This window comes from Neoarius graeffei, chromosome 7 (genome assembly GCF_027579695.1).
Source record: "Neoarius graeffei isolate fNeoGra1 chromosome 7, fNeoGra1.pri, whole genome shotgun sequence".
Classification (NCBI taxonomy): domain Eukaryota; kingdom Metazoa; phylum Chordata; class Actinopteri; order Siluriformes; family Ariidae; genus Neoarius; species Neoarius graeffei.
In genome coordinates, this window is record NC_083575.1 from 38,721,018 (window position 1) to 38,740,325 (window position 19,308).

General features: G+C 42.7%; 1 protein-coding gene across 1 annotated transcript in view; it reads right to left on the reverse strand.

Moving 5' to 3' along the window:
• Positions 1 to 1,510: 1,510 nt before the first annotated feature.
• The window catches only part of socs5b (suppressor of cytokine signaling 5b), a 52,391-nt gene continuing 34,593 nt past the window's right edge, over positions 1,511 to 19,308 (reverse strand). Inside the window, exon 2 of the mRNA XM_060924665.1 lies at positions 1,511 to 4,820. Within this exon, the coding sequence (XP_060780648.1) occupies positions 3,124 to 4,803 (1,680 nt within the window). The 5' untranslated portion in view covers positions 4,804 to 4,820 and the 3' untranslated portion in view covers positions 1,511 to 3,123. The remainder of the gene's footprint in view (positions 4,821 to 19,308) is intronic.

The following is a 19,308-nucleotide window of genomic DNA, read 5'->3' on the forward strand; positions in this document are numbered from 1 at the left end:
GTATTATGCATAAGATAAACTCTGAGTTGACCTGAGCAGCTTTCTATATAGTTTAATATAGTAGTAACTCTTATGACATTAAACTCAATACTTGACTTTAGGTTGGCCTTTATTTGTCCTATAGCAAAAATATTTATTATCCTTTCCAAGGACTGAATCTAAGGATGCTTTCACGTAATGCAGCATTTAGTCTGTTTCAATAGAGCCCTGGTGTATTTTCTTCCTCTGCGAGGTGTGTTTAGGCAGCGAGAGTGAGACCACAGCAATCACGCTCAGGTTCGGACCAGAACGACCTGTCCGAGACCGTCTCGGTCTGTTTGCGACGAACTCTAGTGTGGTTTGATTACCATGAGAAACCCTGAATCAATCCAACTGCAGGTAGAAAAATCAAACATGCTGTGTATTATGGGTTGCAGGTAACATTTTTTTTTCCAGCTGTTACTGCTGGATGTAATAGACCCTTTTTCAGCGTCACGTGATCAAACAGTTGCGCGTGCACCCTGGCAACAGAAGCAGTAAGCTTCCCAATTGATTCTGGGACAGACTAGCCTACTTATCAATCATTTAAACGTGGATATATACTGTTCTCAGCATCAACATGTCTGGTTGTTGCGTATACGGTTGCACGAATCGCTATTCCACCGGCGGACTAAAGTTTTATAGGATTCCTAAAGGATCACACCCATTTCAGAGCAACAGACGGCGGCTGTAGCTGCAGGCGATTAAACGTGTGGACTGGAATGAGGACATAATAACAAATGCTCATGTCTGTAGCGCCCACTTTATATCAGGTAAGGTTATCTATCTACTGATTTTACTGGCAGCCTTGTTTACATTAGTGATTACCTGCATGGTGTAGAATAATGCAAACAAGGCTTCCAGTAAAATCAGTAGACAGATAACCTTACCTGATATAAAGTGGGCACTACAGACACGAGCATTTGTTATTATGTCCTCATTCCAGTCCACACGTTTAATCGCCTGCAGCCACAGCCGCCGTCTGTTGCTCTGAAATGGGTGTGATCCTTTAAGCCTAGGTCACAACCGGACGTACGATTTTTTGGCCGTGCGATTTTTGGCATTTCCCAAATCGCTGCGTTTTTTTTTTGTTCGTGGACAAAGACGCACGTTGGCCGTAAGTCTGTCTTGCAACCTGAAAAAAAAACGTAAGCGCCCATAGAGTTTGTTTGACATGACAAAGAACCTCTGCGGCCGGTCTGCGGCCAGTCTACGGCTCAAAAATCAGCACGACACACGCGCGCCCTCCGTGCCTTTCACGTGCGCCCTCCGTGCGTTTCTTGCACGTAGACCGGCCGTAGGAGCACGTACGGCCGGTTGTGACCGAGGCATTAGGAATCCTATAAAACTTTAGTCCGCCGGTGGAACAGTGATTCGTACAACCGTATACGCAACAACCAGACATGTTGATGCTGAGAACAGTATATATCCACGTTTAACTGATTGATAAGTAGGCTAGCCTGTCCCGGAATCAATTGGGAAGCTTACTGCTTCTGCTGCCAGGGTGCGTGCGCAGCCGTCTTTGTTTACAAACAGTAAATGGGTCTATAGACAAAACATGTATAGAATCAACAAATTGTTTATTTAACTTCAGCTCTGTTCTCCATGCTCAAGTGATTTACACATGCGTGTGTGTATTTCTGACCAATCAACGGAAGAGTTTTACAAGTAACTTTTGAGACATATACACCTCTTAGCCAAAGTGTTTTTGCTTTTTGGCTCATTTAATAACGTGCATTGTGACACCAAACCAAAAGTATCAAATTCATTCTGACTTGGACTCAGCAAACGGACTATTAGTTGTGAAAGCGCCCTTAGGCTATATGGTTAAAAGAGTTGGCTAAGCCATAATTTGTTACAGTGTTAAATGAGCCTCACTCTTTAGTGCACACAAAATTGACAGGAAGCATACTGAAGCAATATGCTCCACGATGGGTAAAAGTGCAATGCAAGTGGAACTAACCACAAATAAGAAAACAGGCCATCAATACTAATAACAAGTGTACAAATGGCATCTTTATATGCTGCGTCTATAGTGAAGACAGTCATAGTGAGGTGAAGGTACACGCCTCAAATATAACCCATTTCTTCCCCATAAAACCACAGGTAAATTTAACAATTTTAAAAAAGGACTAACTAGACAACACAGATCAGTGTGAAACACAGACCACCAGATTACAGTTTAGGAGTCGACAGTGACAAACACTTATGAACCCATGTCGGGTCGAAGTAATAACACTCATGTTCTGATACTGCATATGTTCAATTTAAAAAGTTTACTGCTCAAAAGACAAAGTGCCCGTTTGTCCCTCCCTCAAAAAGAAAAGCACAACAACAACAGACTAATTTCAATGGTGATCGTGCTGAGAGTTGACAGTGCAGCCTCGACCGTACAGCACATTATACGTGTCTGTGTATTTGCAAGTCCTCTGCGTAGCTGGTGGATAACAGGAAATATCTTTTACTGGTCATTTCCTCCTCTTCGTGTAGTACTTTTGTGCTAGGCATTAAAAAGACAAGCCTAGTGTTAAAATTTACTGACAGTCACCCTGCCCAATAGTTAAGTCTACCTCATAAACCCTGACTGTCTAGAAGGTATGGTTAATAGTCATTTTAATTTGTTGCTGGTAAAATAGCCACGAGTTATGTAATGAATCTTGTTCTATATGTCTAAATATTAGTTTAAAAGGAATGTAACTTTGAGTTAGCACACTTTAAAAAATAAAATAAAATTTAGCATTTATGTCGGTTGTTTTCCATTTTCATAGTAAATGTCCTGGGACCATATAAGGTAAAATGGGAGAGAATGCAGCAGTATGCAGACGTTTTAGCAGGCAGGCTGAAGCATATCCGCTAGCTATCGTCAAAGAAAATAAGCAGTGAGGAATAAACCATTTCGATCCAGTCCTGATCAACAAATAATCCTGCTTGTCAGGTAGCACATACTGACTATTACCAACCATGTATTCCAAGTGTTTACTATAAAAAATAAAAAAAAATTAATATATGCCATATGTCTAAAGTGTGGTGTTGAACTGATCCGACATGATTGGCAGAATCTCTTGCTTTCAATGCTCCTGCCTCCATCAGCCACAGAACTGGGGTTTATTTGACCTTGAAAGGTGGTTCTCTTTCTAGCCAGCGAACACGCACTTTCTGTTTATAGTGATACTCCTTGAGGAAATCCTGCATAGCTGGTGGCAGCGGCAGGGCACCGATGCCATCATAGGTGGTCTGACTGCAGATGGCAGCACGCGCCAGATGCTGCAGGCTGAAAGGAAAGGTCCTGTGGAGGGGGACTGTGAGCAATGGTTCAAAAAACATACAGGAGCTTGGGTCTTTGTAGTGCTCCAACAAACCTGTGACTGTTGTAGAGTGGAAGACACAGGGATCGTGCGCATCGAAGCTAAAGTTGTGGTTCCACTGTTCAATGCGTGCATGCAAAGAACGGTTGTATCGGCGGAAGCTGACAGAAAATAAATAGTCCTCCTGGGCAGAGTCACGTAGTAGAAAGGTGCCTTCTGGCCGGCCATCCAACAATGCCTCCGCCTGGTAGCGATCCATCACTCCCCAGTAACAGGAAAGTGCTGTGATGGCCAGTAGATCAGGCACCAGGCAATGGATAAAGTCAATCTGTGTGTGAACCTTCCAGGGTCCTGGCTGTTTGGAGGAATGTCCATCTCCAGAGGCATGTCTCTGCTTAGGCCTCCGAGCCTGTAAACACAGCGTGGTCGAGTCCTCCTCAGAGTCACAGTCAACAGGCTGGGATGGCACTGCCATGCTCGCCCCAACTTGGGCCATTATCCCAGACAAACCCACTGTTCCAGCCCCCATATTTTTGACCTCCCCATGTCCTTCTCCAGAACAGGGGGCCATCTTTGGTCCCAGCTTGTAAAGTGTAGCTCTCTGTGATGTAGCCTCCAGTGTGTGAATTTGTGCATTTGGAGGAGGGTCAACACCTTCCTCTATACTTAATCTACGTCGTTCACGGAGCCTCTCCTCCTCATCCTCTGGGGAGGAACGTGTTGAGTCAAAAGCATCCAGCATTGCATTGGAGGAATGAGGGCTGACTGGCGCTGTGTGCTGCTTGATGAGATGCCACTTGTTGGCCAGATCAGAGCCCGGTGGGAATGGGCAAGTTTCCAGCATCAGCTCTGTTATATGGATCTTGCGCTTAGAGGAAACCTGGCTCTTGGCCGACCGAGGGTGGCGGGGCAATGGCAGGGGCAAGCATAAGCCTACAGTGTCCTTTAGCCGCTGCCGTACAGAGCGAACACTTAAGCTCTGCCCACTGACCCCTCCTTCAGTGTCACCCACTTCCTGGATGGAGCTGGACCCATGGCAACGTTCCCGCCTGCTCGAACCGCCTCTTGAACGTCCTGTCCGCCTGTCTGCCTCCAGGGAGCTCTGTGTCTTAGTGGAGCAAGAGTGTTTCTTCTTACCTCCCCAAGGAGCATGCCGGGAATAAGAATCTCTACGCACAATTGGAACCCTTCGTGGATCCTCACTTTCTTTGTCAAGTGTGATCTCAATAAATTGGGGACTATCTGCCACACAGTTGTGGCCTCTATGTCCCCCGCCTCCTAAGGTAACCTGTGAAGGAGCAGAGCCCAGATCATCCTGGGACTCACCTGTGTGTGCTCCATGAGAAGGTGCACCCATGTCCACCACACAGTGGACACGATCCATATCCGTATTCCATACACTTGCTTCTGAGCCACTGGTGTTAAACAGGGTTTGACATCTGCTTCTGAGGTTGCTCCACATCCTTCTCACTTTCTCCATAGATTGGAGACGAGGACCTATTGGGTAAATAGAAATGAAAAGTTAGTCAATTTAAAAAAAAAAAAAAAAAACAACTACGAATGTACCCTTTAAAAGGTCTCTCTTCTGACTGCAAAAACATATGATTAGGATTTCAAAAGGGGCAATTATTTTATGAAGCATGAAAGCACTTGTAGGTTAAAAAATGTGGAGTGATATAAAGTGTGTTAAAATAACTTCAAAGACATTTTGTCACTTAACAGCACAAGGAATGTGTCAGAGTGAAATTTCTGGAGATACAGTAAATTGCACCTTCAATATGGTGATGTCCAGCTACTAGCACAAGTTGGGCATGTGAAGCATGTTAGGCATGATGAGCCAGATGAAGACAGGGTGCATAGCATATACCGTATGTGTGTTTGTGTGTGTATTGCACACGTGCATTTAAAAATATAAAATAAAATATTGTGTGACTTGTAGAGCCACACGACGTGCACAGAGTTGCCAAGCAGATATGCAGAGATGCAAGGCCACGGCTATAAATGAACCCAAGCATCTACTCCCAGCTGATCTGCTGGTATGTAATGTATTACTGAGCCAGTCTAGACCTGACTAAGAACTTTGCCAATCATAAAAGCAGATGCATACTAGGGGAGAAATACTGACAAATGGGAAGAGTAGGCACAGCAAGAAAGAAGAAAGTCAAATGAGGGTAAGAGTTAGGCTTTGCAGTTTATCTGTTTAAGCCTCGACTCAGACAATGAAAAGTTTCTCTTCCCCTTTCTACATCGAGACACATCTTGCCTTGTTTGAACAACAGTGGTCATGGTATGCGAAATTTGGCAGCACGATAACCACATCTTTACACTGTCTAATTCTCCCTTTTTTAAAGGGGAACAGAGGGCAATATATAGAGTAAATATAACAATAAAACACACATTAACGAACCTTATTCAAGACTTACAAAAGTTTTTTGTTCTAAGGTTGGAAAGTTATAGTGTTTTGAAAGTAGCTCGAGCAAACTATTTCCGCAGTTTGAACAGCCCGCCATGATATTAATTTTATCCAATCAGAATGCACGTTCATTTTCTCTGCGTAACACTCATGACGTATGTATGTGCCCAGTTGTGTTGGCTCATTGAGGTTGGGAATAGCACGTGTGAAATACCCGTTTCTGCCTCTTGCGACGATTTCGCAAGTCCACGGGTGGCGCCTATCTCATTGCAGCAAATAAATTCTGCTGGACTCGTGAGCAACTCCACGTTACATTTTCCACACGAGCACCACGCCGTGTCACCTGCACGCAGACGCTCTGCCCCACGCTCGCCATGCCCATGGTCAGCATCAGTCTCATCCTCGCCGTCATCCGAGCTTTCTTCTCTTATTTCATCACCGGAGTTGAGAGTTCAAACTGGTACCCTTCTAAGCCATAGCCTGCTTGCAGTGTGTCTTGCGGGATCTCTTCGTATGATTCGACAGAGCTGTCACTTTCACTTGATGCGCCCGACGCCATGATTACACGCTTATCTCCTCTATTTCGGAGAGTTCCGCTAGTGCAGTGGGTAGCGCTGACGTCACGGTCTTTTAAAAATGGCGACTCTTGTGCGGTTTAGCGTATAAAGTATTATATTTACAATTACCAAGATATTTTGTTGTTTTCTAGTACATAAATTTGATAGAATACTTAAGAATACGTTACTTTGTCACATCAGCAACTGTATATATTATATTTGGTACCCCTTTAAGGTGATTGTAACTGAAGAGTAACTTTTTCCAAAAGACAGGTCGCAGTCAAAAGGGCTGAAGTGTTTTATACAGCATTAAAACTTAGTATACTGATTTATCAACTTTTCTTTATGAAAGTGCGAAACCAACTGAGAAAAAAAAAAAGACTTCAGAGATCCCTTCATAAGCCTTTCAATTTATAGGAATTCACAGATTGTATATACAGTGGTGTTTGAAAGTTTGCGAACCCTTTAGAAGTTTCTATATTTCTGCATAAATATGGCCTAAAACATCATCAGATTTTCACACAAGTCCTAAAAGTAGATAAAGAGAACCCAGTTAAACAAATGAGACAAAAATATTATACTTGGTCATTTATTTATTGAGGAAAATGATCCAATATTACATATCTGTGAGTGGCAAAAGTATGTGAACCTCTAGGATTAGCAGTTAATTTGAAGGTGAAATGAGAGTCAGGTGTTTTCAGTCAATGGGATGACAATCAGGTGTGAGTGGGCACCCTGTTTTATTTAAAGAACAGGGATCTATCAAAGTCTGATCTTCACAACACATGTTTGTGTGATTAGCAGCACCGGAGCACCCCAGGGCACGGTGCTGGCCCCTCTTTTCTTCACCCTGTACACTGCGGACTTCTGCTACAACTCGGAGCTGTGTCACATTCAGAAGTTCGCCGATGACACAGCCATTGTGGGGTATATCAGGGACGATAGACAGGAGGAGTATAGGAGCCTGGTGAGGGACTTTGACGTTTGGTGCAACAGGAACCATCTGCAGCTCAGCACCTCAAAGACCAAGGAGCTGGTCATTGACTTTGGGAGGTCCAGACCAAGGTCTTGACCGGTTCTGAGCGAGGGAGTCGAGGTGGAGGCTGTGGATTCCTACAAGTATCTCGGGCTGTGGTGGGACAGCAAGCTGGACTGGACTTGCAACACCAACCACCTGTACAGGAAGGGACAGAGCAGGCTGTACTTCCTGGGGAGGCTGTGGTCCTTTAACATCTGCAGGAAACTCCTGTGGATGTTTTATCAGTCCGTGGTCACCAGTGTCCTCTTTTACACTGTGGTGTGCTGGGGGGGGGGCAGCACATCCAAGGACGACACATCCAGGCTGGACAAATTGATCAGGCGGGCCGGCTCTGTGGTCGGCGTGAAGCTGGACTCTCTGGTGACGGTGGCAGAGAAGAGGGCTATGGACAAACTACTGGCATCGTCCATGATGTTCAATCACCCTCTGCACACCGTCATCAGCAACCAGAGGAGCCTGTTCAGTGACAGAATGCTCCTTTCCGAGTGCAGGACTAACAGACTTAAAAACTCCTTTGTCCCTCATGCCATTGGACTGTACGACTCCTCTCTGGGGGGGAGTAGGGGTAACAGGAGGACAGAGGACGGGAGGGAGCAGTAGCCTAGCTTGACTAAAAGCAATACTGGACAAATGTGCAATACCTCTCCTGCTGGCCTTTTTTTTTCCTTCTTCATATCTTATTTTTTATATTTGTGTAAATACTTAATTTATCTAGAAGTTTTCTCAATTTTCTATTCTCTGTTTAGGTCACTCATTTTATATTATCTGGTTGACGGAGCCGCCGAAGTGCTGAGAAAAGTGCCGCTTGAAAAAAAAAAAACCATTCAACTTCATTTTTTATTTTCCCCCCCGCAGATCTCTCAAAAGATGCCGATGTGAAAATAATTTTATTTAATCTAAATTAAACATTAAATCACATCTTTATCATGACCATTTGATACCTCGCGATACAACTTGCCATTTTTTCGGTCACTGTATTGACCCCACTGTATTTGCGTCTCGAGAGTTCCCAAAGTGCATTGCGAATAATGGCGGCGTCCAGGAAGTGTGTTCATGCCATGTGAGAAGAATCGAATAACAAATCACAATGACTTCGTTTGTGCAGGTTCGTTTAAATGGGGGACAAGCTGCATTTAAGCAGTCTGCCGAAGGAGAAACTGTCGGAGAGTTTATTATGCGCGTGGCAGACTGTGCTCTGGCTGATATCCTGACCGTTAGAGTCGGCAATGACGGTCATCGAGCAGATTCGACACAAGCCGACCTACAGATGCCTATGACAGTTGTAGTGGATGAATTTGGCTACAAATTTTTTACAGCGGACATAACGACCGATCCAGTTGCAACAGATAAAAAAAAAAGTGACAGTTGCCCATCAGCATTTGATGTCCTCATGAATGTCCAACGAAAGTACACATCCTTGCCCGCAAAAAGGTATGACGAATGGCTGAACTTAAATTAATAATAAATATTTATTATTATAATCTAATATTATTATTATTTTTATTGCATTATTATTATTTTTTTTTCCTCTGACACATTTTTTTCATTTAAAAGAAAATAATTTTTTTTTTCAATCTTGTAGCCTTATTTTTTTCTTATTTTGCCCTACATCACACAGTTTGACCTGAAAAATCCGTCAACCAGAAAATAAAAAATGAGTGGCCTTATCCTGCTGGAATTTCAATTTCCCTGAGGGAACCCTCCCAAAGGAATCATCTCATCTCATCTCATTATCTCTAGCCGCTTTATCCTGTTCTACAGGGTCACAGGCAAGCTGGAGCCTATCCCAGCTGACTACGGGCGAAAGGCGGGGTACACCCTGGACAAGTCGCCAGGTCATCACAGGGCTGACACATAGACACAGACAACCATTCACACCTACGGTCAATTTAGAGTCACCAGTTAGCCTAACCTGCATGTCTTTGGACTGTGGGGGAAACCGGAGCACCCGAAGGAAACCCACGCGGACACGGGGAGAACATGCAAACTCTGCACAGAAAGGCCCTCGCTGGCCACGGGGCTCGAACCCGGACCTTCTTGCTGTGGTTAGCGCTGTCGCCTCACTACACCACCATGCCGCCCCCAAAGGGATCAATAAAGTTTTATCTAATCTTGTGGAAGTGTATCATGGTACAAACAAAGTAGATTTCTGAGGACCTCAGAAAAAGTGCTGTTGATGCTCAACAGGCTGGAAAAGGTTACAAAACCATCTCTAAAGAGTTTGGACTCCACCAATCCACAGTCAGACAGATTGTGTACAAATGGAGGAAATTCAAGACCATTGTTACCCTCCCCAGGAGTGGTTGACCAACAAAGATCACTCCAAGAACAAGGCATGTAATAGTCGGAGAGGTCACAAAGGACCCCAAGGTAACTTCTAAGCAACTGAAGGCCTCTCTCACATTGGCTAATGTTAATGTTCATGAGTCCACCATCAGGAGAACACTGAACAACAATGGTGTGCATGGCAGGGTTGCAAGGAGAAAGCCACTGCTCTCCAAAAAGAACATTGCTGCTCGTCTGCAGTTTGCTAAAGATCACGTGGACAAGCCAGAAGGTTATTGGAAAAATGTTTTGTGGATGGATGAGACCAAAATAGAACTTTTTGGTTTAAATGAGAAGCGTTATACTTGGAGAAAGGAAAACACTGCATTCCAGCATAAGAACCTTATCCCATTTGTAAAACATGGTGGTGGTAGGATCATGGTTTGGGTCTGTTTTGCTGCATCTGGGCCAGGACAGCTTGCCATCATTGATGGAACAATGAATTCTGAATTATACCAGCGAATTCCAAAGGAAAATTTCAGGACATCTGTCCATGAACTGAGTCTCAAGAGAAGGTGGGTCATGCAGCAAGACAACAGCCCTAAGCACACAAGTCATTCTACCAAAGAATGGTTAAAGAAGGATAAAGTTAGTTTTGGAATGGCCAAGTCAAAGTCCTGACCTTAATCCAATTGAAATGTTGTGGAAGGACCTGAAGCGAGCAGTTCATGTGAGGAAACCCACCGACATCCCAGAGTTGAAGCTGTTCTGTACGGAGGAATGGGCTAAAATTCCTCCAAGCCGGTGTGCAGGACTGATCAACAGTTACCGGAAACGTTTATTTGCAGTTATTGCTGCACAAGGGGGTCACACCAGATACTGAAAGCAAAGGTTCATGTACTTTTGCCACTCACAGATATGTAATATTGGATCATTTTCCTCAATAAATAAATGACCAAGTATAATATTTTTGTCTCATTTGTTTAACTGGGTTCTCTTTATCTACTTTTAGGACTTGTGTGAAAATCTGATGTTTTAGGTCATATTCATGCAGAAATATTGAAAATTCTAAAGGGTTCGCCAACTTTCAAGCACCACTGTATATTTCATTTCTAATAAATGCGATTTTAACTGAAGCATGTCTGTTGGTTGTACATAAGCTTCAATCAACTAATGTCTTAAGAAATTAAGTTTGTTTCTCATAATAGGGGCTGTTGTCATCTTCAAGGATACACTTGGACATGTTAAGTTTGAATGTGGTACTAGTCTAAGGCCACATCCACACGACAACGGCAACGTGATGTTATTTAAAAAAATATCGCCTCCAAATGGGCAACGATCAGTAGAATATCAGGTCCATATGGCAACGCAACGCTTGCTGAAAACGATGCAATACACATGCCACACCACTACGTGCGCTGTAAATGCTACACAGTCTCAATGCTGAATGATAAGATCTTATGTGATAACAGAGAACAAAGGTTTCCAAAACTGTTCCTTCAGAGGGGCCCCACTCTGCTGAACATTACATTAAGAATTAGACTTACAGTGACCTCCACAATTACTGGCACTCCTTGTAAACATGAGTTAAAAGAGTTAAAAACAAAACAAAAACAATCCACCTTTTGGTGAAGTCGCTTCATCTCACACTGAAAAAAAATAAAATAGAAAAATCCAACCTTTAATTGAAATGAATGTATCCAGAGAAATATCAGGAAATAATTATTTTCGAAACACATGTGCCACTATGGGCACCTCTGCATTTAATACTTTGTACAGCCTCCCTTTGCCAGTAAAACAGCACCAAGTCTTCTTCTATAACATTTTATAAGGTTGGAGATACAGAGCAGGGCGTCTGAAACCGTTCCTCTTTACACAATCTCTCCACATCATCCAGAGACCTCGGCCCTCTCTTGTGCTTCTCCTCTTCAGCGCAGGTTTTCAATGGGGTTCAGGTCAGGGGACTGAGATGGCCAGGGCAGAAGCATCATTCTATGTTCAACTAACCATTTTTGTGTTGCTTTAGACATACGTTTCGGATCATTCTCCTGCTAGAAAATCCAATGATGACCCAGTTTTAGATTCCTATCAGAGGCAGCCAGATTTTGATTCAAAATGTCCTGGTATTTCATGGAGTCCATGATGCCATGTACCCAAACAAGGCTTCGAGGGCCTTTGGATGAAAAACAGCCCCAAAACATCACAGAACTTCCACCATATTTTACAATTGGGATCGGGTTCTTTTCATTAGAGCCAACCTTCCTTTTTATGCCAAACCCACCTTGAGTGTTTACTGCCAAAAAGCTCCATTTATGTTACATCAGACCACAGAGCACGGTTCCAGACAAAGTTATAGTAGCGTTTCACAAAATCCAGATGATTAAGTTTGTGGTTAACTCACAGAACAGGCCTTTTTTCCCTGGCATACCTTCCAAATGATCTGTTGGCATGGAGGTGGCACCTGATGGTGGTTTTGAGGACTTGGAAACCCTAAGATTTTACTTTTTCTTGTAATACACCAACAGTGATCCTTGGGGAAGGTTTTGCCTCTCTTACCCTCCTCCTCACTGTACATGGGGGCAAAATAAACTTGGGTCCTCTCCCAGGCAAATTTGTAACAGTTCCAGTTGGTGTCCACTTTTTCTTTTCATCATTGCCCTAACAGTAGAAATGGACATTTTCAGCAGATTAGCTTTTTTTTTTTTTTTATAACCATTACCTGACCTGAACTATGAAGGTCAACACACTTCTCCCTCATTTGGTTTGTGAGTTCTCTTATCTTTCCCATGTTGATGGATGACAAAGGGAATTTGGTCTCTGTGTCACCTCATATTTGTTCCCCAGTTAATCAGGAAGTCATAGATTACAGCTTGAAAATTCCTCCATGCGTCAATCAACTCAAAAGTGTACAATTTAAACGGGAAACACGCTTTAGTTACATTATGTTGGCTACAATTTCCAGGGGTGACAATAATTGTGGCAAATGTGTTTTTATTGAAAATTATTTCTTGATGAAGGATTTGTTTTTCTCTGAATAAATTTTTCAATTAAAAAAGGTTGGATTTTTCACATTTTTTCTTTGTGAGATGAAGCTACTCCACTGAAAGATGGAATTTTCCTAACCCTTTTTACTACCGTATTTTTCGGGCGATAAGGCGCAGGCTTTCGTCTAAATGGGGGAACAGGGGCGCTGCGCCCTCTTACTCTCGGCGTGCGCCCCCTTACAGACTCCGTGAAAACATCCCAGCAACACTACGTGACAATGTGTCTGATCATCAAATACGTTATAATTGCTCCAAAAATATTCCAATCATAGTAGATACACCGCCAGACGGTGCAAAAACAATCCGAATTGGCGTTTTCCAGACTGAGGCGCCATGTTGTTTAGTTGTTTACTTGTCGCGGCTGCTCTCGCGAGATTTGACATGGGTTACATACAAGGTCAGCTGACTTGTAGAGCGAGATTTCTCGAGACTGAATGACCTTTCACCTACCGGCGCGGGAGCTTTTGACAGAAGTAGTTCGCGAGTTGGTTTTGTTGACACTTGGGCATTTAAAGATGTCATCCCACGGCACGAAGCGGAAGAAAGCCAAAGACTGTCCGGGGCAGAAGAAGATTACTTCTTTCTTTTTCAATGTTGACAGACAATTTGTTACAATTTCCCTCTCAGATAGCCTCAGAATGTCCCATTGGAGCATTTTTCAAAGGCTTTGCACGGCGGGGGGGGGACAACCGGCACCATCTCCCCCGCTTCGCTCCCTCGCCATGGTGAGCGCCCTCATACTAAATTTTTCTAGAAAAAACCCTGAGGCGCACCGGATTATATGGCGCACCATGAATTAACATGTCTATGTTCACACATAAGGCGCACCAGATTGTAAGGCGCATTAAGCAAAACAACACAGTCCGGTAAATCAAACTTTATTCTGCTCAGTTGTAACAACAAAATACCGGTACAGAAAAATACACTCACTTATTGATTCATTCCTCTTCCACAAATCCATCGAATTCTTCATCTTCAGTGTCTGAGTTAAACAGCTATGCGATTTAGGCATCAAGCATGCCCGGATCCCTCTCGTCATTATCCGAATCAGTCTCGTTGCTGTTATCAGTACTTGGCTGTTCAGTGATGATTCCAGCTTTCGTGAAAGCTCAGCCGACAGTTGCGACCGACACCTCAGCCCACGCATCAGCAATCCATTGGCAGATAGTGTGGCGTAACTAGCCCAGCGTTGCCTCCCTGTCTTGGTAAAGGTGTGTTCGCCTTCTGTCATCCAATGCTCCCACGCGGCTCGCAATTTTGCTTTGAACGCCCTGTTGACACCAATATCTAGCGGTTGGAGTTCTTTGGTTAATCTTCCTGGAATGACGGCAAGCTCCGAATTAGTTTGCTTCACTTGTTTTTTGACGTCCTGTTACGGGGCCGATCAGGTAGTGACACAGCATGCCATAATGCTCTGAATATCCATTGAGCGGAGCGGCTTCGTTGCTTACCAAAGTCGTACTTACACATCGACAAATTTTTGAGCGCATTGTACCACATAAAATCGGTCAGTAAGCACAAGTAGTAATCATACATAAGGCGCGCTGGATTATAAGGCGCACTGTCAATTTTTGAGAAAATTTAAGGATTTTAAGTGCGCCTTACAGTCCCAAAAATACGGTAATTATTACGGGGCGTGCGCATAATTGTGGAGGGCAATGTACATACATGTAACACTTGCACTGATCAACCACAACATTATGACCACTGACAGGTGAAATAAATAACATAACACTGATTATCTCATTACAGTGGCACCTGTCAAGGGGTGGGATATATTAGGTAGCAAGAGAACAGTCAGTTCTTGAAGCTGACGTGTTGGAAACAGGAAAAATGGGCAAGCGTAAGGATCTGAGTGACTTTGACAAGGGCCAAATTATTACGGCGAGATGACTGGGTCTGAGCACCTCCAAAATGGCACATCTTGTGGGGTGTTCCTGGTACGCAGTGGTTAGTACCAACCAAAAGTGGTCCATAGGGTTGCAAAATTCCCAGGAATTTTCAGAGTGGAAAATTTTTTTGGAAATTTTGGGAATTTATGGGAATTTGGGGGAACTTTCAGGAATTTTCAAAACCAACTTTACTTAAAAATTGATACCAAAAAAAAGGTCCTTTTATTCAGATTAGGATATTTCTCTGGGTTTCTGTTCTGTTCAGAAGAACATACAAGCAAAAACAAGTATGTAACTAATTAAACAACTGAGAAATTAATAACTACCAAATGTTTTACAAAAACAATATGGGTTTTCCCTGGTACATGTATAATGAATTAAACAATAACCTTAGACTTTGTGAGAACTTATCTTCAAAAGCAACTTTAACTTTACTTATGATTTTGAAGACTGCCTTCTGTAACTTTGTTTACTAATTACACTTCAACAACTTGAATTCCTTTTTCATTTTGCAACTGGTTTGTAAACCATATCTTGTCAAGTAATTTGTTTGCAAATTATCGGATTAGAAGTAATGATTAGGGTATACAATACTATTAAAACAAATGACATTAAACAGCCTTGCTCCAGATTCAAAGAAAAAAGTGGCACTAATATTTTACAAGCAGCAAAACTTATTTCAAGACTACTAGTAATTAGAAATTTTACATTTTTTATATATAAAAATAATGGTATTTCCCAGCTGGGAGGTCCGTATCGTGAAATACCGTGAACGAGGTCTTGAAAGTACTGAGCGAGACCCTCTGGGCCGAGGTCAGTATTCAAGGCCGAGGTCACGGTATTTCACCATACGGACCGACCTTAAGCTAGTAAATAATATATTTATTTTTTTCTTTACCAAATTCTAACAGAAAACGAGAGCGCCCGAAAGGGAAAACCGAGCCGAGCCACCATTTTGAATCCTCATTCACGGCTGTAATGCAAATTGCTTCCTCCTCAGTATACAAGTGCACTTCCATGGCAGGAGGAAAAAAAAAAAAAAACTACATTTTGCCACCTATGTAGTCCCCTATTTATACAAAATTGAGTCATTCAGGATTCAGCCATGTTTTTGCTCGGCGTTGGCAGTAGTTACAGGTTTTTAGCATTCTTCTGAAATGTTTTCTTTTATTTCTTCTGCCTCAGGGTAGTAAAACTCGCTTTCGCTGCGAAGACTGTCGTTATCGCTATCCATGATGTAAAATTAATGCTATTCTCCTGAGAAATGCAAAAATAAACGTTGACAAAAATTGCTACTATGTTTGTTGTTGTGAACAAGCGAGTCGCCAGAGGTCCGTAACTGGGGTCCGTACCATAGGCTATGGACCCGCTCGCCAGCCAATCAGAGCGCAGGATTTGATGGAAACCGGACCGCGAAAAAAATAATCCTTGTTATTTTATGATGTGATACCTTTGTGATTAAATCTGTAGACAAGCCTTCAAGTTTTGTAACATTTTGTAATAAAAATGGTCAAAATTGAGTTTTTGCAAGATTTTTAGAAATCACTACTTGTTATACAAGGAGTTAGATTTCCAGTTAATTCTTACCAAAGGGTACACTCTAGAAAAATAATCTATTCAATTCAAAATTACTAGATGTCCGAGGGACACTTAATAGAAATCTATTCAAATGCAGATTCGAGAGATCCCCAACACACACACAAAAAATTTATTCAATATATGTGTAGTAGACCAAGGGATACAAGACCTTCTACACTTTTGTGGTAGGGAACTTGGGAATGCGCATTTGACCTTTGACAATTTTGACTGGATTTCTATTAAGTGTCCCTCGGACTAGATAATTGAGATTGAGAATAATAATTTTTCACTGAAAAATCTGAATACTAATATTGAAAAACTAAAAGCCTTTTATTAATTGGCCTTTAGCAATATGTCCTATTCTTAACTAGAAAAGCACTCGGACAGCGCAGACCTCCACCAAGAATCCTTTAAAAAAAATCCAGGATCCAGAAGGTGATCCGGATCGCCGCCAAAATTTAATGGATCGTTACTTGTGCCCAGTCACACCTCTGGAAAAAATTTCAGAGCAAGCCGTTCATAACTTTTTCCGTAATGTTGCTAACAGACAAACCAACAAACAAACTAACCAACGCTACCGAAAACATAACCTCCTTGGCGGAGGTAATTAGCACAAAACAGTACATAATTGAAAGAAAGGCTTAACATGGGTTTTAATTTGTTTTTCTGGGTGATGAAATGTTTAAAACTTAATAAATACCAAAATTGAAAATTCCCAAAAATTCCCAGGCCCTTCAAAATTCCTGGAAACTTTCCAGGAAAGTTTCCAAAATTCCCAGAAACTTTCCACCCCTTTGCAACCCTAGTGGTCCAGTGGAAGGACAACTGGTGAACCGGTGACAGGATCATGGGTGTTGAAGGCTCATTGATTCACATAGAGCACGAAGGCTAGCCCATATGGTCCAATCCTGCAGAAGAGCTACTGTAGCACAAACTGCTGAAAAAGTTAATCAGCACATGACCTTGGTGCCATTTCACCAGTTGTCCTTCCTTGGACCACTTTTGGCCGGTAATAACCACTGCATACCATGAACACCACACAAGATGTGCCATTTTGGAAATGCTCAGAGACCCAGTCATCTAGCTGTCACAATTTGTCCCTTGTCAAAGTCACTCAGATCCTTACACTTGCCCATTTTTCCTGTTTCCAACACATCAACTTCAAGAACTGACTGTTCTCTTGCTACCTAATAGACCCCTTTCACATGACGTCACCGCGCCGCGAGATTTTGTTAGGCACCATATTGGAAGACCAAGTACATGCACTCACAATATAAAACAAAGTACGAGCGAGAGTAAAGTGACACGATGGATGATAATTCTGGTTATGTGAGTACATTACCAGCTGCAGAAAGGGCACGGTATGTGGAGAAACTGGCTGTGATTGATGGGTTTGACCCATATGATAAGACTCGCAGCAAGGGAGAATGGAAACATAAGGAGGACCGGACACCAATTCTGCCATCTGTTTGCTACCCAGACATTGTAAACTATTTGTTGTTTACACCCAGTGCCTACACTCAGTGTTCGAACTATGCCGATATTTTCGGGGTGTCCCTTTTTTTCTTTTGGGGGGGTGGGGGGGTGGGGGGGTTGGGGGCGCTTGCGCTTGTCTCGGAGCGCGAATCTCCAAACACATGAGAAGCCTATCTTACGCACATATCACGCGGACTCCACACCTCCACACACGCATCGCGTCTGAAGTCATAACTCATCAGGGGAAATCGTGTCCGCATTGGCATGTTCAAAAAACAACCTCACGTCAACAATGATACCACACGCAAGAAAAAAAAACAAAAAAAAAAACAGTCAGGCTACTCAACAACCAACCTGGCAGCAGCGAGCAAGCCCCAAACCATCCTAAATTATTATTATTATTATTATTAAATTGTAGAAGTCTGGGAGGCTTGCTCCTCATACAGTTATCAACTTGGGGCCAATTTAGCATGTTTTAAATCTGAATTTCTTGCGTTTGCTTACCTCAAAGTGTCCGCAGACCATGCACAGACTTATCCATTATATCCACAGTTTTTTGCCAAGTCTCACACAGGTTTCTTTCAAGTCTACTGTTGGGCCAATAAATCATAAATAAAACAGCTCAGATTTGTTTGTTTAAGTCGTTTGCCACTCCACTTTATTCTCGTGGGTTCACATACCGCTGCCGTTATTTCCCCCTAATCACGAGTTTGTTGGTCTTCCAAAATGGCGCAGGGTCTGTTTACTTCCGGTTTCGGGTGACGTCAGTGAAAGGGGTCTATATACGGTACACTATATTGCCAAAAGTATTTGCTCACCCATCCAAATTATCGGAATCAGGTGTTCCAATCACTTCCATGGCCACAGGCATATAAAATCAAGCACCTAGGCATGCAGACTGTTTTTACAGTTTGGAGCTGGCCCCTTCCTCTTCCAACATGACCGTGCACCAGTGCACAAAGCAAGGTCCATAAAGACATGGATGACAGAGTCTGGTGTGGATGAACTTGACTGGCCTGCACAGAGTCCTGACCTCAACCTGATAGAACACCTTTGGGATGAATCAGAGCGGAGATTGAGAGCCAGGCCTTCTCGTCCAACATCAGTGTGTGACCTCACAAATGCGCTTCTGGAAGAATGGTCAAAAATTCCCATAAACACACTCCTAAACCTTGTGGACAGCCTTCCCAGAAGAGTTGAAGCTGTTCTAACTGCAAAGGGTGGACCAACGTCATATTGAACCCTATGGATTAGGAATGGGATGCCACTTAAGCTCATATGTGAGTCAAGGCAGGTGAGCAAATACTTTTGGCAATATAGTGTATATCTCACTCCTCAACAGGTGCCACTGTAATGAAATAAAATGTTATTCACTTCACTCGTCAGTGATCATAATGTTGTGGCTGAACGGTATTAGTATAAATATATAATACTATTATATATATGCACACATTTTAGCTGTATGAACCCTAAGGCCAAAAAAAAAAAAAAAAAAAAAAAAAAGTGTGTTTCCGGTAACCCGACCGACCGAGAATTTCGGCGGCGAAACTGCCGACCGTAAAGTTTTTATTACAAATTTCCCTCAATATTTTAGTGTAAGTGGCATTAGTTTGTCATAATTTTTTGTTTCAACGCATTCAAGTTGTGAAAGAAATGATAAAAAGTAAAATGTTTCGCCACTTCTATCAGCCCTCCTGCATAAACATGGAAGCGCACTTGTA